The sequence below is a fragment of the Canis lupus genome, chromosome 33 (assembly GCF_003254725.2).
Source record: "Canis lupus dingo isolate Sandy chromosome 33, ASM325472v2, whole genome shotgun sequence".
Taxonomy (NCBI): Eukaryota; Metazoa; Chordata; class Mammalia; order Carnivora; family Canidae; genus Canis; species Canis lupus.
Genome location: NC_064275.1, coordinates 14,029,076 through 14,049,817, shown reverse-complemented (window position 1 = coordinate 14,049,817; position 20,742 = coordinate 14,029,076). Strand labels below are relative to the sequence as shown.

The following is a 20,742-nucleotide window of genomic DNA, read 5'->3' as shown; positions in this document are numbered from 1 at the left end:
AGATTATTCTACAAAATAATATGAAAGCTATATCTAAGAGTACTTTTTTACATAGGTGACATGCTTTATCTACTAAACTCACAATATATTGAAAATAAAAAGAATTGTAATAGTTTATATTATAAACAAAGCAGTAAAACACAATGACTCTTAATTCAACCAGAACTAAGTAAGTCATACTTAGTAATCTTGGGTCTACAGGAACTCATTCTTACAGACTTATTAATAAGCCATCAATACTGGTTAATCAATAGCTATGTAGTCGAGTCCTAGTGGATTGTGTATTAACATTAGTTATGAGGAACAGGTGGGCATCAGAAATGGAGAAGCACCTGGAACAGATGGATGATGGCCTTCCTCAAACCTTAACAAAATACGACGGTTTCCATACCCTTTTAAACTTTGGGAATAAGAATATATTGCTGCTGCCCTCTGCAAATCAGAACAGATAGCTTCTTACTACTCTGGACGTCATGTAAAGCTTGAGTCACTGAAATGTCCTGGGGTTGAAGGTTGACTCCCTGACCATCAGCCAGGTCTTCAACAGATTGTAATTACCCAGGAAAGTGTTGAGGAATCAATAAAGTCCATAGTAGGACTATCTGCCTATTCCTCCCTTCTGGGTTTGAGTCCTTTTATATATTTAAGATTTTATTTTTTCATGAGAGATGCAGAGAGAGAGAGAGAGAGAGAGAGAGAGATGCAGAGACACAGGCAAAGGGAGAAGCAGGCTCCATGCAGGGAGCCCGACGTGGGACTCGATCCCAGGTTCCCAGGATCAGGCCCTGGGCTGAAGGCGGCACTAAACCGCTGAGCCATCCGGGCTGCCCTCTGGGTTTGAGTCTTAAAGATTCTTCTATCCCCATCAATATCCAACAAATAACCTTATATTTTATTATATTTCATCATATGAAAATTATATCTAAAAATATAGGAAAGTGTTAACAGTTTGCTAAATCTCAGTGAAGGATAGATAATTCATTATATTATTCTTGCAACTTTTCTGTAGATTTGAAATTTTTCAAAAAGTTAAGCAAAAAGCAAAAAACAAAACAAAAAAAACCCTTCCACAATCTAACTAGCTAAACCCTTGAAAAGAATGACCACTATCAGTAGTGCATATATTTCAACCTAACGGTCAGTTCTGCAGTCAAAAGTCACCACGAAATCATCTTCTTGATATTATCAAATTGATACACATGCAAGATTATTACATGAATAAAAATTCTTAATAGGATATACTATAAATTTATATGAATAAAATCTTTTTTAAAAAAATTAAATATATAAATATAAATTTATATGTTCATATAAATCTTATATTAATGTATACTCTATTCTCTTTCATTTTGAACTGAAAGTTCTAACAGTATAGATAATAAGAACAGAAAAGAATTTTAAAACAACTCAAATTTCTTACTAAATAAAATTCTGTGTTTTCTTTGCATGTGCATAGTTTTCATTTTGTTTGGATTTTGCTTTTAGAAGTAAGGGATTTCTTAACATTGATTGTTGTGATGTTTTGGGGCAAGTCAATTCAATCACCTGGTAATTTTAACTTATAGTGAGAATTGGTGCTTATAATAACTTCGAGAACAATTATCAATTATCGGAGAGGTTTAATTATGACCATACATTTATGAAGGAAGGAAAGCAGAGTCACCCTGAAATTCTTAACAGATAAACTGATTAGAATTACAGTTACATTGTCATACATAATTACTCATTGCTAATTAACAATTATTGAAAATTAACCTTCTCTTACCAGTTGGTCAGTAGATTTTTCTACCTTATTCTTGATTTCTCCCTTAGTCTGCTCCTCCACAGTTGGATCCCTACTTTAAATGAAAAAGAAGGATGTATTCAGAGTATCTCCTTACAAAGAACACAAATTGTAGTAGTAAAAAATCTAACAAGCGAATTTGCCCGAAAGTTCAAAAAGTGTAAACAATGTGTAGCAAAAACTGGTAATAGGTGTAGGTGTCATACCTTTAGGGACTCAAGTGAAAGAAAAAAAAAGTATGCTCTGCCCTTACTGGATGGTGGTAAACAGAACTGAAAATCAATATAAAATATTTTTCTTGAACAGACACAAACTATGGGAAAAAATTAACTTTATAGCATTGTTTCAATGTAAAATAAAAGGGGTCTTAAGGCTAATGTTTTGTGTGTGTATGTGTGCATGTGTTTATGAACATAATAAAGGTTTGGAAAGGATTTATCTTACTCAGATCTTTTTTTGTTTCATGTTCCTGGCCTCAGTTATCCAGTTCTCCAAAATGATTTTTTAAAATTGAGAAAGAACATATTTAAAAATGAACTATTTTTGTAAAAAGGAATAACCTGACAAGTTGTGCTTCTGACATTAGTTTGAAATGTGAACATATGCAGTGTTACATATAGAACTGGAAAGTTATTTATAAAATTGCTTTTGCCTATGTATAGAACCATGATATAGGACCCATAACATAGGATCATATAGGATTTATACAATCTTTTTAATTCTAATGCACTAACAGAGATAAAACTGAGGTGAGAAATTTATCTCAATGGCTTTACTCAGCACTGTACTTTATAAAAATTATTCTATCTTACTTCACATTTATGTATTGATCTCCTAGACAATCATTTATCATCTACTATGTGCCTCCTGACTTTGTGAGGGGAAACTGGGACAGATAAATAGTATAGTATTATCCACATAAAATTTCAACAGAAGAGGATTTATATACACAAATGATATTTCACAAGATGGTTCTCAGTGCTCTTTAAAACATCATGGCAAAGAAAAACCTCAAGTGTCTTTTCATCCACATCTAAGCCCCACTCCAAAAAGGAACACAGGGAATTTTCTTGTGTTGTCAAGAAATGAAAATTACCACAGCAGTATTCTGAAGCCTCTCAAGGTTTGCGGAAGAGTACAAAATACAAAAAGTTCTCAAATGTATACCCTTCTTGCCAACTCTATTTTACAATCATTCACTCCTTGACCCAACAGTTCTCAGTCCCAGATGCATATTAAAGTCACCTGTAAAGCTTCTGAACCATCCATATGTCCAAACCCTGCTTTGGTGCTTCTTAATCAAGTGTGGAAAGTGAGCTGCTATATTCACCTTAGTTTTCCTAGCAAATTTTGATATGCAAACTTAACCAATCCTCACTACCTCCCCAACATTAAAATTACTCTATTAAAAGTTACTAATGAAATCCCACTATTTGTTATTTTAACAGGTTTATCTTAGTTCTTCATTTTACCTGGCCTTTCTGCATCATTTAATATTGCCCATCATATCTTCCAATCTTCCTTGAAAAACTGTGCATTCTTTACTGCTGCTGGTTCTCCTCCTAGTCTTACACTTCTCAATTCATACCACTGGCTACACCTCTTCCTCTCACTTATCATATTCACTTATTATTTTAATAATATTTAATATGGGGATGCCTGGGTGGCTCAGAGGTTTAATGCCTGCCTTCGGCTCAGGGCATGATCCTGGAGTCCCGGGATGGAGTCCCACATCGGGCTTCCTGCATGGAGCCTGCTTCTCCCTCTGCCTAGGTCTCTACCTCTCTGCCTCTCTGTCTCTCATGAATAAATAGATTTAAAAAAATCTAAAAAAAAAAATACTTAATATGAACTATGTACATTAACTGTTTCAAACCATGCTTCTGATGTATTAGAATAGGAAGGTATATCAGCAGTCATCTGTGGTAATTACTTTATATTAAGATGGGTAAATTGATGTCCAGAGAGGTTATATAACTTGTTTTTAAGTTATATATCTAGAAAGTAGCAAAGCTAGAATGAGACACAAGACCAGTATTTTTCTTTTGCTATTTTGCTACTTTTACCACCTGTATGCTTTGTTCTACTGCTAGGAGCTAAAATTTTGCTATAATAATATATCCTGAAATATACACAGTATATACACTAAAGTTCCATTTTTAAAAAAGATTTATCTATTTGAGGGAAGGGAAAGAATCTCAAACAGACTCCCCACTAAGCATGGAGTCCAACATGGGGCTTAATCCCCAAACCCATGAACCAAAAACCAAGAGTCAGACACGTAGGACTCAGGCACCCCACTAATATCCCGTTTTTATCCCTCTATTCTTACATTTTCTACTTAAGTCAATTTCATTTACGCCCATATAAAAACAAATGCTCTCAGATAAGGATCAGGCCCTTCTTATGCACTACTTAACCTCCAAGTATCTATCCCAACATCGGACATAAAGTACGCACTTAAGTATTTATTGGATGAATAAACAAACTAATAAGCAAACTCTCATGAATTCTAATAGCACCAATTCTAATGACCCCTAAAACTTGCTTTTCCGACACTACTACTACAAATTTCTAACCATCTACTCAACAACTTCATAACTTAAGATGTCTTAGCAATACCTCAATTTCCTCATGTCCAAAACTGAATTATCTATTCTCTCTTTCTCACACACACATTAAACCTGTCTCAATTAATAAGCCCTATATTAATGGTACATATCTCCTTCTGATCATTAGGAACCTTTAAGTCATGAGTCACCATTCAAACAACAGGACAGGAAATAACAAATGTTGGCGAGGATGTGGAGGAAGGGGAACCCTCTTACACTGCTGGTAGGAGTGCAAGCTGGTACAGCCACTCTGGAAGTGTGGAGGTTCCTCATAAACTTAAAATAGAGCTGCACTAGTGGGTATTTATCCTAAAGATACAGATGTAGTAAAACTAAGGGGCACCTGCACCCCAATGTTCAGAGCAGCAATGTCCACAATCGCCAAACTGTGTGAGAAGCTACGATGTCCTTGGATAGATTAATGGATAAAGATGTGAGATCTATATATATATAATATTTTGTGTTGTACTTCATATATATATCACAGATACAGATGCGAGATATATATATGTGTGTGTGTGTATATATATATATATAAAATACAATATTACTCAACCATCAGAAAGAATGAATACCATTTACATTGACATGGATAGAACTGGAGGGTACTATGCTAAGTGAAATACATCAATCAGAGAAAGACAAATATTATATGGTTTCACTCATAAGCGGAATATAAGAAATAGTGCAGAGGACCATAACAGAAAGTGTGGAAACGGAATGGGAAAAAAATCAGAAAGAGAGACAAACCAGGAGAGACTCTTAACTCTGGGAAACAAACTGAGGGTTGCTGAAGCGGAGGTGGGTGGGGGATGGCGTTACTAGATTACCAGCATTAAGGAGGGCACTAAGGAGGGCACGTGATGTGATGAGTACTGGGTGTTATATGCAACTGAATTACTGAAAACGACATCTGAAACTAATGATATACTATAGTTAGCTAATTGAATTTAAATTAAAAAAAAAAACCTTTGAATCATCTTTTTTTTTTTTGTTTGCCCTTTTCCTCATATTTAAAGTCATAGAATTCTGTGGATTCTAGTTCTATAAATCCCTCCTCTTTTCTAGTCCTACTATGCAGGCCTTCATCAGCTTCTTCCTGAGATATTACTAGTGTTGTATTTGGTTGTCTCTTCCTTACCACCATCAAGAAGTAGTCTTTCCAAAATACAGTGTAAAATTTCCTTTATCTTTTTAAAATGTCATGGTTTCTGCACAAAATAAAGTTAAACTCCTTAGAAGACCGTTGAAATCCTCCCATTTTATCTTAAGTATTTTTTCTTGCTATTTCCTTCCATTTCTATACACATCAGAATGCTTCTTATCCCTTAATGTTCAGTTCAAGTGATCTAATGGAAACCCACTCAACTCCAGTCAATCATTATTGTTCCTTTCTACATATAGTCATGGCACTATGCATGCAGTTTGCCTAAAGGTAAAACTTTTTATATATCTTCCTACTACATTACAATTCTAAGTACCCAAAATTTTGTCTGTCTTTATTCTCTAAATACCAAGGAGGTACTTTACATTATAAGCATTACACTAAATGCTTATAAATTAATAGACCATATTAATGAAATCAATTAGTGAAAATGCCCCCATGTAGAAAGCTGTAGTACATTTTTCAATTCTTCTCTCTTTAGCTAGAGTGTGGTCCTTAAGAGAAACTTTCTGTTAAATTAGATCTAACCCCAGTCTACAACTCCCACTAATCGAAGTCGCTAAATTATCTCTAAGCATAAGGGTATCTCAATCACACTAGCTTTCCCAGAGGACATTTGTCCTTTCCATAGGCAGAATGCAACAAATGTGGTTGGTTTTTGTCAATCTATCCCTTACCTCATAAAAAATTCTTCTGGTAGAGAATCCATGCTGCACAATATTGTTTTGCAAAAGTCTTATCCCAATGCTTGCAGACTTTACGGATGTTTAAAGCTGTAAGAAAAGTAATATATTTTTAGTGGGAAGGTAGAAGGATTACATTCTTTTTCCCCCACTATAAAAAAAAAATACCGGATCATTGAAGAAAATTTTGAGATAGTTATAAAAAAATGAAAATTACAGTTTTACCATCTAAAGATAAGTCATTGCCTATACTTTAATACACTCTACTTCATCCAAGCAAGATATATTTTACCTTTTGCAAAATAGGATTTGTAATCATACTGGATAAACAATGTTCTACACTACAGTTTTCACCACTGAACACTATATCAAAAGCATTCCTCATGTTACCTTATATTCCTACTATGTATTCTCATTGGCTACACAACTGCGTGACTGGGGTTTCCTAGACTATTACCCTATAGTTGGCCATTTAAATTGTTTCCTATTTTTCCATTATAATTAGTTTTGTGATAAATGCCACTGTCCATAAGCCTTTTTCCATATTTATGATTATTCACTTACAAGAAATTCTCAGAAGTAGAATTTCTCAAAAGACACAAATATTTTAAGTCTCTTGGTGCATACTGCTTAAACGGCTTCCCAAAAGGTTCCTACTCATTTACTTTCCACAGAGTAAGTTCCTGTTTAACACAATCTTCAATAACACTAATTGTTGTTTTTAGTCTAAAAGTAACATTTAGCCACTTTCCCCCAATAGATATGATTCTAGATCTTCATAAAATAGGAAAGAGGGGATGTACACTCTCTAGTTCAAATATCAATGAATGTTGTGCTTATTTCCTCAAAGGAAAAAAAAAAACTGCACAACACAAATGAAAACAAAAAGAGAGCACCTACTAGTATATCTATTTATATAGCTCAACTATCCCAAGAACAACTCTTTTAAAATTAGTCACATTAACACCCTGATGTTTATAGCTGCATAATATACAATAGCCAAATAATGAAAGAAGCCCAAGCGTCCATTGATAGATGAATGGATTAAAAAGATGTGGGGGGTATTTATGTGTGTGTGTATACGTATATATGTGTGTGTATATATATATATATGCGTATATATATATATATATATATGGAATGAAATATTACTTAGCCATTCAAGAGAATGGAATGTTGCCATATGCAATGACATGGATGGAGCTAGAGAGTATAATGCTAGGACAAATAAGTCAGAGAAAACCAAATACCATATGATTTCACTCATATGTAGAATTTAAGAAACAAAACAAAGGAGTGAAGAAAAAAAGAGAGACAAACCAAGGAACAGGCTCTTATAGAAAACAAACTGACGGTTACCAGAAGGAAGGTGGGGTGGAAGGATGGGTTAAATAAGTGATGGAGATTGAGAAGTATACTTGTGGTTATGAGCACCAGGTGATGTATGGAATCATGAATCATTATATTGTACACCTGAAACCAATATAACACTGTATGTCAACTGGAATTAAAATTAACAAAAAAGAAACACTTATATCTTAATGAAAGATGTTACTTGAAAAAAGGTATTACACAGTGTTGTTTTAATGAGTCAAGCATATGGCTTCTCGCATATGCTTCTACACCTAACTTTATATATCCTTGTATCTTAATGAAGGAGGTTTTTTTTGGAAATAAGGTTATACAGTATAGTTTCAATAAGTTCAACGCAGGATTATTTCCATATGCTTCTACGCATATGTTTACAAACATATATCTTAATGAAGGATGTTACCTTAAAAAAGGTATATACACAGTGTAGTTTCAATGAGTTAAGGATATGACTTCTCATTTACTTCTACACATAAGTTTACAAATATTTGTATCTCAAAACTATAAAATTAGTCACATTTGTTCTGTATTTTTTGAGAATTCAAGCCTCCAGACTTGATGGATGATTTCTCTGCTAGGCCGATTTCCCTTTCTAATCCCTGTATGAAAGTCCAGGAAGTATTAGTGTAAATGTGTAAAACTATTGTTCAGTGCTTTGAGACAAAGAAAGACATGAGAAAAAAGAAAGTAATAGCAATAACACAAAACAGACCTAGAGTGCCTTGCTGCAAAGTCCAAGACTAGATAAAATTTCTCATTTCTTGAGTATGAAACACGTATTTATCCCAGTAACTAAGAAACCACTTTCTCTGATAGCATTTGTAATATATAGCTGGAAGTTAGACTGGTAGAGCTTTTGGAGGCCCATCATTAAAATGTAACTCAATAAGATCATTTCCAAGTTACTCATTAAGATTTCAGATTGTATTTACTCAAAGAAATGCTATTTTACATGATATGGACTCTCCCTAAACACCCGAAAAAGGCAACTGAACACATAGAAAAGAAGTAACAGCAGGACCTGAACCCTCTTAAGACTTGAGGTCTGAGTCATTTGTGAGCTTAAGAGGGAAGGGGCAACTCAACACCCCGCTAAAAAGAAGTCCAAAACTAGTACTCCTAATTATGATACTGTCTTAACCTATATTCTATATTTGATTCACACCAGCTTTAAATTACATATATAAGTCTTGAGAGATAAAAGGTAATTCTTCAACAATTGAATGGACACTTAATTAAAACACAAACATTTACACACACACAGACGTCTATCTAAATTTCTTCACTTACTAACACATGTTGGTGAGGATGTGGAGAAAAAGGAACCTTCACACACTGTTGGTAGGAATGGAAATTGGTACAGCTACTGTGGAAAACAGTATGGAGGTTCCTCAAAAAATTAAAAACAGAAATACTGCATGACCCAATAATTCTATTAAGTATTTACCCAAAAAAATGAAAATACTAATTTGAAAAGATACAAGCATCTCTGTTTACTGCAGCATTATTTACAATAGCCAAGATATGGAAGCAACCCAAGTGTCTGTCAAGAGTTGAATGGATAAAGATGATGTGGTATGTATACATACACAATGCAATAAAATATTACTCAGCAATAAAAAAGGATGAGATCCTACCATTTGTAACATATGGAATTAGAGAATATTATGCTAAATGAAATGTCAGAATAAGATAAATACCTAAAATAAAACAAATGAATAAACAAACATAAAGCAGAATCAGACCTATAAATACAGAGAACTGATGGTTGCCAGAGGGAAGGGGGTTGGGGCATGGGCAGAATGGGTGAGGAGGAGTATGAGATACAGATAGGCTTCCAGTTATGGAACGGTAAATCACAGGAATAAAAGGTGTAACATAGGAATATAGTCAATGATACAATAATAATGTATGGTGACAGATGGTATCCACACTTGTGGGGAGCATAGCATAACCTACAGAGATGCTGAATTACTATCTGTACACCTGAGACTAATGTAACATTGCATGCCACTTATACTTAAATGAAAAGTTAAAAAAATAAACTTCCTCATTTAAAAAGAGAGCTTTCTAATACCTCTTAGTTTCTTGCCCATCTGTAACAAAATATATCTTGCTGCCAGTATAACTCACCTATGCAGAACCCAGTTTTCCTAGGTAAATTATTTTATGGTTTTACTCTTATTTTTTAAAAACTCAATAAACAGAATCATGCACCTATTTAAATTTGCATTCTCTGTTCAATACCAGTAAAAAATACAGCCTAACACTAATAATAAAGCAGAGATACATTATTCTTTCAAACTAAATCAGATCTACTTCATCTCAGTAAAGCTGTACAGAAAAGGACATAGCTTTGAGAATTCTAGGACTGTGATCTGTTTTTCTTTTATGGTTTCTAGAACCTCCAGGCTATTTTAACAAAAAGTTAGGCATTACGTCACAGATAGAGTATACAAACACACGCTTTTTCTAGACAAAGCAATGCCCTCATTTCCAGAATTTAAAAACCCAGACACAGATATCTCCCCCTCTGATAAACTCTCCATCAGCTAGCTGTTTGTACAGATCACAGCAAGGCTGAAAAAGGAGGAAGATTCTCTGGCAACAAGGTAGAGAAGATGGAAGGCCTCTGCTAAGCTATTCAGTGTTCAGCTTGAAAAAGAAAAGAGCATAATATTAATAAATCAGAAGATATTTGGATCCTGAATTAAGAGTTAAAATAAGCTAATGACTTTCAGTCTGCTTAAAAATACAACCTGAGCTGAATCTCTGTGATGAAAGGTTTTCCAGAAGAGTATCATCACCCCATCATCTCCTAGGAGCTAAGCAGATCATGTGTGGCACACCCCACTGCTACAGTAGCAGCAGCGGCAGGCAGCACTTTACAGCCTCTGTGGGGAAGGAAGGCGTCAGTGCCTAGCAACGGAAAGGAAGTAGCCAGCCTGAAACGTTAACAGTGTGCTTCTAAAATAATCCAAAGGTTCTTACCATTCTAGAAGAGGCTGAAGGAAATCTTTAAAATCAGGGTTAATATGGGAGAGAGGATGAATCTGGTTTTCCTTGATATATTCATTTCAATAGGCTTTCCTGGTCAGCAGGAAACAAAAACTGACTCTGCCTTCCTGGAACTAAGGGGCTGCTCTCTCACAGGAACCTATTCAGGTGCTGGATGGTTGATCAGAGGGCAAGTTAAAGTTCAGTGTCAGTTTACAGCACACCTTTGTCCAGCAAACAAAATGATTTTATCTACAGGCTGTTTTACCGGTTGAAAAATAAGGTATTGCCATCCATATCCTGACAACAGTAAAATGCCTTTCTTGCTCCCTCTGAGCTTCCAGCTCCCACTTGTCCTCTTATCTACTGAAATTATAGCAAACATTTCTTTTATCGCAAAGGGCTTAACCCCCATTTTTTAAAGCTGCGCTTATTCACATCAAAACAGGTGCACAGCTTTTGTTTAGAATTGTTTAATTATTCATTCAAATGTTTACCTTGTAGCACTCCATCACCTCCCCAAATAGTATATAGACACAGTTTTTTAAATCCACTCAAGCACTCATCTTAAGTCACTTGACCAAATTAGAGGCTGTAATTGGCCAAAAAGTGCACATAGCAATGCATGGGTAGATGTCCCATGAATTTGCTACCGTTGTCAGTTCTGGCCCTTTCAGACCACACAATGCCAGGTGGAAAAAGGGAGTACCAAGTGTGCAAAAATAGTAAAAATAAAACTCACTTTTCTCAATGCCATTAGCTTGAAAACAAAATAATATACTTGCTATTTTTCAGGAGAGAAATTCAGTTACGAGAACTTTTTTATGCCCACTAAATCAGGGTTCCTCGATCTTAGTACTATTGACATTTTAGGCTAGACAAGTCTTTTTGTTCGGGGAAGATGTATTGTGCATTTTTAGGATGTTAAGGAGCACCCCTGGCTTCTACCTAATAGATGCCAGTAGCAACCCTAACCCCCCTCTCAGCTCCACTGTGAAAAGCAAAAGTGTCTCCAAACACTGCCAAATGTTCCCTGGGGGACAAAAACGGCCCAGTTGAGAACCACCTAGTTGATTAAAAATGAAAAGGTCAATTAAGTAAATACATAACAGATTATTCTGAGGAAGAACAGTAAGACTATCCGGGCATTATGTAACATGTACAAATACAAATCATTTGTCTAAAAGAAAGAAATGACACCAAGTATCTCATTTAGATTTCATCCATGTCAAAAGTTGAGAGATTACATTCACTGTCTACTCAGTTCTCACCATTTTGCAAAAATCATTAACACTGTCTGGCAGCTTATATCAGAAAGCAAGAACCCTGCAAAGTATACCTAGTACCCCTCCTTATAAATATGCCAAAATAGCAAAAATCCTTGTCAAATTAGTTTCTTGTCAAAAGTAGGTTTTTAATTCATTTCAGATACAGTTACATCTGTATTTACACAACAAATCTATAGAATATACATTAATTTGTTTTCATTATTTGGAATCTACCTACAATGAACATGCACAGGTTAGGATTTACCTGGAAATCCAAATATTAAAATATCAAATATCAAAATACCTATCAGTTTCAGAAAATATCCAAATATCAAAATACCTATCAGTTTCAGTTTAGCCAAAACCACACTGTTCAGAAATGTAACTAGAAACGCTCAGAAGGAGCATATGTTACCACTGAGCAAATTTTCCAAAGTAGAATATTTTTAGCAATGTTATTACTTTTGTTAGACAATAATGAAAAAAAGAAAGGAAACAAGACAGAATGTTGAGACATGACACATGTAGAGATGAAAATCAAGCAAGGAGGAAAGAACACAGTATGCACTTGACTCTCACCCCCACCAATGACAAAGCCTACAATACCCAAATTCAAACTGACCCACCAATGTAATAACACAGACTACTCCTCATTATCTCAGAAAGAAGTATGTTTGTAAGAAGGGTTTACTGAAAAGGTAGGTCAAGCTTTCATTTATGAACAGTTTTCTATCACAAAATTAATTGGGTATATTAACGTTGGTTTTATCAAAAATAAGATTAATTTTCATCAGCTCCTATGTGTCTGGCTCTGGGCTGATTTCCTATGTACACCGAAAACATATATGGCTTTCACACAACTCTGAAATACAAACATTACTGTAATCCATTTTAAAAGTAAGAAACTTAGGGTTAGAGAGTTCATATTGCTAATAAATCTATAAAAGTAGAAATTCAGGCCCAAGTTTCACCAAGTGCAAATTCCATATTCTTTCCACTATGTCCGATTAAGTGCAATATTTAACTTTATATAAGCATGCTGTTCAATTAGAAGCTGAATTAAATAATTTGCATAAAAACAAACACTCAGAAACAAAACTATTTACATGGTCTTACTGGTTAGTAAATGATACTGCAAATATAATTAATCACGACATCTTAATATTTCATAATACACTACTTTCATTAGTTTTTGCTAAGAGAATCCATTTGTTCAACTAAACAATTCAGAAAAATGCCAGGTGCCACATGTGGCACTGAAATGAATAATAATTAATATGTGTCTAAATGCTCTGTTAAGGTTAATGATTTCGGAAAGTTCCCAAAACAAATTTTTGTGATCATGTATCTAAAGCAATAAATCTGAGACTACACTGAAAATACATGCATAGCAGTTTATTTGTGCATTATAGGCAGGCATTACAGTCACAAAAAGAATGAGATTAAGGAAAGTAAAAAATTCCAGTATTTGTTCCCACACGGACAGTTTCACACATCCCAAGGTGTGCATATTCCACTTTGGACACCACTATCTTAGAAAATGGCTTCACATTTTAATTCAAGAAACAGGTATCTACCCCTTTCATGAACTTAACAGTATTTTCTGAAAGACCAAAAATTTAAAAATGACATATGAAAAGGACTTTGTTCAAAATAGGTCTTCCATAAATACTAGCTGTAATTAAAAATAATCACTGTACCTTAGAAATCACTTACAGCCACTTATCTGTATCTACAATATTGGATTCAGAAACAATGGATAATACTTACATTTTTAAGAAAAAGGCAACCTTCTGATACTAGGATATGAAATTAGATGTGAAAATGGAGTAAAAAAAAAAATTACCCAAACTATGTACTTAGATTCTGTGAAATATTAAAAAAAATAATAATAATCAGGGATTGTTTGAAAAGTGAAAAAGTAAAAAAAAACAAACAAAACAAAACAAAACAAAAGAACAGTGAAAAAGTTAATGTTACGGTTTGGCAAATCATTTAGAGATTAGCTGAGTTTTAATACCTGATTGGGAAAAGAAACAGGAAAAATAATTGAAAAGAGAATAATTTTGGCTTATTTAATAGGTTTTTTGCCTTTGTGTTGAAGGTAACATTTCTGAAAAATGAGGGTTGAAATTCTACAGATGTTTTCTGGCTCTGCATAAAGAGCAAAATCAATTTGATATTAATATTTGAATTGTTTTAGCCATAATAAAGACAAGGTATCTAAATAACCTCATGCCTAGACCTCTGCCAATTTTCTACCACTAGATTTCTTTGCTTTGAATCTTGGGAACCTGGGCCAATGGAACTTCCATTCCACCTGCTGTTTATTACAACAATCTCCTAGTTTACATCTGGCCTCATATCCCCACTGAATAGAAGCCCACCCCCAATGTGAGGATTCTTTTTTAAGCCCTCTGTTATATCCCCAGTGCCTACACCAGCACCTGACACTCTTTAAGCACTCAATACTGATTTAAAGGATAAAGCTACCCATCCTATAAATTTGGGCAAATATATATGCAAATATAAAGGACAGCAATAAAAATTTATGGAGAAAGGGATTTTAGGCCAGACCTTGAAGATATTGATATTTTTTGCCCTAAAATCTAGCATGTGTTCCTAAAGCTAATCTATTTCTCTCAACAGCACTTATTCCGGTTTGTCCAACAGAATCTACGCTCTTTGAGTATGAAGGAATATTAATATTTTTTAAAAAACTCTACCTGATTGCTTAAGCTAATTTAACTGTGTGTTTTATTTTTTTTTAAGTGAAATACAGATGCTCACCTAAGCTACAGTCTTAAAATCTGTGGGCATAAAATACTCTTTATAAAAATATATATAGTATGCAAATATGTTAAGCCTGAAATTTTAAAAACTATAAAAATAATGAAGGAAAAAATTGTTTATGGATGGAATTAATAAACATAAAAGTACAATCATTCTGAAAAAAAGAAAAACAAAAATAAAATCAAAGTTGGGTCTTGAAAAGCAGAATAGACAAACTCCTAGAAAGCCCATGTAAGAAAAAATATAGATAGCATTACAATGAAAAAGGAAATTTAAAATAAAGAGATTAAGAGAATTACTAGAATACTGATCAACTTTATAAAAAGAAACCTGTAAATCTAAAGAAATAGTTGCTATGTTAAAAAAATTTCTATTTCCAAACTTAATAAAAGGTAGAGAAAAGTTATCAGATCTATAACCATATTACAAATCCAAATATTTTCTAAAGATCTACCACTAAATAAGGTTATTAGGCTTAATTTTATGGGCCAGTTGTATACAATCTACAAGGATCAGAGGATTCCAATGTAATTCTCATTCTATAGTACAGAAAACAAAAACTTGATTCCTATTTCAAAAGTGACATATAACCCCAATTCCAAAAGAGAGAATTAAAAACAGGAAAACATTTCAAATATGAAATCCTAAATAAAATATTTGCAGTATAGCAAACACAATATTTGTTACTATTACCTATATGACCTTGGGCAAAGTATTTCACCTCTCCTTAGTTTTTTCACCTGTAAAATGGAGATCATGACAGTACCCAATGCATGAGGTTGTTATGAAGATTAATTAGTAAGCATCAAATTCTTAGAATAGTGTTTGGCATATAACAAATACTCAATAAGTGTTAGCTACTATTATCCCAAGAACCAAAAAGCAACAGAATACGTTGCATTATCATGTTAAAGTGGAAAATGAAATCTATAAACAAATATTTGATAATTTTTTTAAAGTAGACATTTTGGAAAATCTTTAAATAAAACAGGTATAAAGGGCAATCCCCTAAACATTTGAAAGGCTATTTATTACAAGCCAATAGCACAAATTATAGTAAGTGTTAAAATACTGGTCATCCTCATTCAATTAAGTAAGAAGACAAAGATGTTCATTATCATCATGATTATTCCATTTTTTTTGAAATACATTAATGAAACAAATACTGGAAAAGATGAAATTATTATTTGCAGATGATATAAAGCTAGAAAGTCTAATAAACAAAACTCTTAAGAAATTTTAGTCAGAATCTAGATAAAAGATGTATCAAAAATCAGCATCTTTTTACAGTAGCAATAGCAAATTAAAATTCTAAAGGAGAAAAAGAGAACTCACATTAACAAAAATTACATAATGCCCTGAAACTTAAGACTATATGATAAATTTTATAAAATTCCACTGAACGTAAAATACATTATTAACTACCACAGCAACATCTGTATCTTCTCAACCATTCACACCAGAAATGTGAAATCCCTCTCTTCACATCTGAAATGAGTCTCTAAGTCCTGCCTATTTCACCTCATCTGTATTTCTCAAATTTGTCATCACCTCTTTGTTATTTCCACTTCAATTATCCTGATAATCCTTTGGAAAGACTGCAGCAAATTAAACATCCTCCTTACTTCTATCCTTATCTATCTCAAAATCATAGCTCACCCACCTGCGAGAGTAATCAACCTAAAGCACAACCCTAAAGAGATCAAGGCCCCATTTTTAAGCCAGCAATCACTGAATTCACGATCAAGAATAATAAGGTCTTTAGTCATCTGGACCCAGCTTCATCTCCTCCTCCTTCTTATTTTGTGGGCCTAAAATAAGGCTCTGTGTTTCTCACATTAGGATATATGAGTATCTCTGCCTCAATACTTTATTGCTTCTCACAGCTACCATCGTGGTACATCCTTCTAAACTTCCATCGTCAATTTTTGAAGATTTTTGAGAATGACACTATTTTATATTAAAGATGAATATCTTACAGAAGAGAATGAAAATTTTCTATCACTGCCTCAGTTAAAGTGCAAGGTTTTAAAGAAAGAAGGCATTTATGACTGGCAGCTTTGGCATCTTCCCTTGGCTCAGAATTAAGTATGAAGATGACGCACTTGTTATTATTACTGAGAAGTCTAACATTAACCTGTTATCACTGCATTTGCCAATGAACCAGGAGGTAACTAACACCTGCTGGGAACAGAATTATGCCAGTCAACCGCTCTAAATTTTTTAAGTTGATTAACTCATTCCGTAATGGTTTGCACCAATTGACACGACCTCACTTTCCCTGCTACGCTCACCCTTGCTCTCTACTCCATTCAGTGCAGCATCCATCCTTGCCATCCGTGACACACTTCCTTCTAGTCCCACCTCAGGACCCTCTCCCCGGAGAGCATGGCTCTGTCCTTCAACTCCTTGAAGCACTTTCTCTATCCTGACCACCCAACTCCCTTCTTCATAAACACTTTTACTCTCGGAAAAGAATTTCTGCTACTTTTTCTTTCTCCATCTCACTCTCATTTTTTTTTTTTAACCCCTACTAGAATGTAATCTCAACATAGGACTTTTTATTCAATAAATCTTCTTTCTAGTGCCTAGACAAGTACCTCGTACACTGCAGGCTCACTGCAGGCTCTCGATCATCAATCATTCATTACCGACCTTATCCTATTAAACAGGTACTACTGCCAGCTGGGATTTTACCTAAGAGAGAAACTGAAGCAGTGAAGAGTCTGCCTTATGGTCACATTGTAAAAGGTGGAACTAGAGTTTGTCAGCACACAGCCTGGCATCGCTCTTTGACATAACCTCAGGAGCCTCCGGAACTCAGGTGGATTCCCTATGGAGTCCCTATTTAGTACATTCCTCTAATTAGACAGTTGCTTCCCAGGAGGGGGATACTTCATCTTTGTTTTCTCGCCACTTCTAACCCTCAATCATACATCACCAATTGTTTACAGAATGAATGAACCCATAGATACATGAATCACCCAATTATTTTTACATTATTATTTTAAGACCTTCACATTTAAAAATGTTTTGATATAAAAAGGACCGCTTTAAAAAAAAAAGTGATGCTAAATGTTTTAATGTATGAAGTACTGCCTTTAAAGAGTGATGTAGAAAATATTTCCTTTGACTTGACAAAGACTAATGACGAATGATTTAGTTAAAAAGGACATGTAAAAATTAAAAAGAAAAAAAAAAGCCAAATAAATTAATAAATAAAAAGGACATGTACTCTTAGCAATTTCTCCAGACTGGTTTTTAAGGCTCGATTCAACGTCAGCAGACATCAGGCAGAGAGAACGCTCCAGAAGCAGCTACTTCGTTCACCGTCTACACACATGCACAAGAATTCTCTCGTATCACAGCGCCGCAAACCGAAGTGCCCTGTTCACAGGCACCGAGATTCGGAAAACAATTGATCACGCCGGATTAAAAAAAAAATAGTAATAATAAGATACCTCCACTTACAAAAAAAAAAAAAAAAAATACTGACGCTCGTGGGAACACCCTCGGCAGCAACGCCTGGCCCAGCAGTCACCCGGAGCTGGCTGTCTGGGAGAAGCCGGACGACTACCTCAAGGGCAGGACGGCCCCGCCACAGAATCCCACGGCCACAGGCTTGCTCTGAAAAACAAACATTCCTGAGGAGACGGGGCGGACGTGGGGGAGAGTTTAACCACAGGCCCCTCCCCGGCCGCCTCACAGTACGGAGCCCCGTATTCTCCTCAGAACTCCTCACCGTGTCTAGACTAGGGAAAAGCGACCATTTCTCAGGTAGACGCTGACGCACAAATGAAAAAGCCGGTCACCCCGCGGCAAGGCCGAAGGAGCAAACGAACCAACACCGAGAGCTCGGCGCAACCGGGACCCCGCCGGCGCCCAACCGCCCCTTCGCAAGTTTGAGCCGCAGTCACGTTTCTCGCGAGATTGATCGCCTCCACGCGATCTCGAAGCTGAAACCTCGCGGCTTTTCGGCTCCAGCGAGGGCCGGGTGGGGAGCGGGAAGGGGGTTCTGGAAGGACAGCGCTCAGCCCCCTCGGGGGACCCGCACGCCTCCTCGACCCGCCTCCCCGCTCCCCCCCGCCTTTCTTCACTGAGAGCGGTTCCCCCAGGGTGCCCAGGGACTTCCGGAGCGCTACCGGAACCGGAAACCTCGGGAGTGAGGGGGTGGAGCTGGAAAAAATCAAAAAAAAGAAGCGCGGCGAGAGCTGGCGGCCGGAGCGGGCGGGCGGGCGGCAGCGCCCATGGACTCCACCGCCTGCCTGAAGTCTCTGCTGCTGACCATCAGCCAGTACAAAGCGGTTAAGTCGGAGGCGAATGCCACGCAGCTTTTGCGGCACTTGGAGGTGAGGGGCGACCCCGGGAGGGAGGCGAGTGTCGGCCGTGAATGCCCAGCCACCTGCCTACCCTGCCGCGGGCCCTCCGCGTCCCGCTGGGAGGACGGGAGGGGCGGCTACTCGGGGTCCGAGGAGGGACGGGGGCGGGGGGTTGGGGAATCTAAATTCGGCTGTTTGGGTTTGGTTGTGGAGAGAGCTCGGAGCCGCACGTCTTTCTTCATTTCTTTCTCTTTTTTTTCTTTTTTTCTTTTTTATTTATTTATGATAGTCAGAGAGAGAGAGAGAGAGAGAGAGAGGCAGAGACACAGGCAGAGGGAGAAGCAGGCTCCATGCAGGGAGCCCGATGTGGGACCCGATCCCGCGACTCCAGGATCACACCCTGGGCTGAAGGCGGCGCTAAACCGCTGAGCCACCAGGGCTGCCCCTCCTGTTTTTTATGTGTGTTTTAAACCAAAATCTATTGCTCAGAATTTTTCAGACCTATATTGCTAAATTGCTTTATTTTTTTTTTAAGTTTTTATTCATTTATTCATGAGAGACACAGAGAGGCAGAGGGAGAAGCAGGCTCCATGCAGGAGCCCGACGCGGGGCTCGATCCCCGGTCTCCAGGATCACGCCCTGGGCTGCAGGCGGCGCTAAACCGCCGAGCCACCTGGGCTGCCCCTCTGGTGTGTTGTGTTGTGTTTTGTTTTGTTTTGAACCAAAATCTGTTGCTCAAAATTTTTCAAACCTATATTGCTAAATTGCTTTCATTTTTTTCCTATTAGTTCCCACTGATTTGTATCTAGATCACTTATCCACAGCTTTCTGTGTTCCGATTTGATTTTAGGCTTTTAACCTATCATTTATTGCATATTCGTGCAATTCCAACCACCGTTGACCTGAGTTTAGTAAACAGGTAAGCTCGATCAAAGCTTATTTTAGGGGATCCCTGGGTGGCTCAGCGGTTTAGCGCCTGCCTTTGGCCCAGGGCGTTGATCCTGGAGACCCGGGATGGAGTTCCGCATCAGGCTTCCTGCATGGAGCCAGCTTCTTCCTCTGCCTGTGTCTCTGCTTCTCTCTCTCTCTCTGTGTCTCTCATGAATGAATGAATGAATGAATGAATAAATAAAATCTTAAAAAAAAATCTTATTTTAATTCTCTCTGTTACAGCATCTGTTAACATAAAATTGGACATAACTTTAAGATCTATTTGTTATAGTAACTCTGTGATATAAAGGCTAAGTTACCAAAGATTGGCAAGATACGTACTACAGAGAGAAGACAGTCATGAATCCTATGGCAACATCAATCTTTGGTGATACTGGGATGCATTAAATATGCCTCTGTTTTCTCCAGCCTCACTGATGCTCCTTCTTTGGACTTCAGGTGCCCACTCTCCCTAAGTACATTTTCTTTTTTCATTCATCACCTCAACAATTCCCTGCAAACCTAATAATTAAGGTATTAACTGTTAAATGCTAAGGCTTTGCCTTTCAAGCAGAATAGACCAAGGTGCCAGTGAGCTCCAGACGCCACTTGGTTATAAGCAGTTTTATGGAAGAAGCAGGAGTACAGCATTTTAAATACTAATCTGAAACATCTCTGAGAAAAAAACAGGTATGCCTTGAATATGAGAGCCATGTTACAGTGAATGGAAGGAAACTCAAAGAAATTTGAGGCTTAAAGACTGACTCCTTGATACTGCATTTGCAAGCTTTGAAGGGGTTTGCTGAAAACTACTTCTGCCA

At 36.5% G+C, this 20,742-nt stretch overlaps 2 protein-coding genes across 12 annotated transcripts in view; one reads left to right on the top strand and one right to left on the bottom strand.

Moving 5' to 3' along the window:
* The window catches only part of DZIP3 (DAZ interacting zinc finger protein 3), an 85,420-nt gene extending 66,803 nt beyond the window's left edge, over positions 1 to 18,617 (bottom strand). For 5 of the 11 annotated variants that reach the window (XM_025478229.3, XM_025478271.3, XM_025478277.3 and 2 more), the window contains exons 1-3: positions 18,415 to 18,617; positions 6,238 to 6,333; positions 1,766 to 1,838 (exon numbers count right to left, since the gene is read on the bottom strand). In XM_025478229.3, coding sequence (XP_025334014.1) covers positions 1,766 to 1,838; positions 6,238 to 6,269 — 105 coding nt within the window. In that variant the 5' untranslated portion in view covers positions 6,270 to 6,333; positions 18,415 to 18,617. Of the gene's footprint in view, positions 1 to 1,765; positions 1,839 to 6,237; positions 6,334 to 10,373; positions 10,505 to 17,907; positions 18,300 to 18,414 lie in introns of those variants that run through there. The other 6 variants (XM_049105530.1, XM_049105532.1, XM_025478247.3 and 3 more) reach the window with 6 other exon arrangements.
* Positions 18,618 to 18,770: 153 nt separating this feature from the next.
* Positions 18,771 to 20,742, top strand: part of CIP2A (cellular inhibitor of PP2A) — a 34,659-nt gene continuing 32,687 nt past the window's right edge. The window contains exon 1 of the mRNA XM_025478303.3: positions 18,771 to 19,021. Within this exon, the coding sequence (XP_025334088.1) occupies positions 18,920 to 19,021 (102 nt within the window). The 5' untranslated portion in view covers positions 18,771 to 18,919. The remainder of the gene's footprint in view (positions 19,022 to 20,742) is intronic.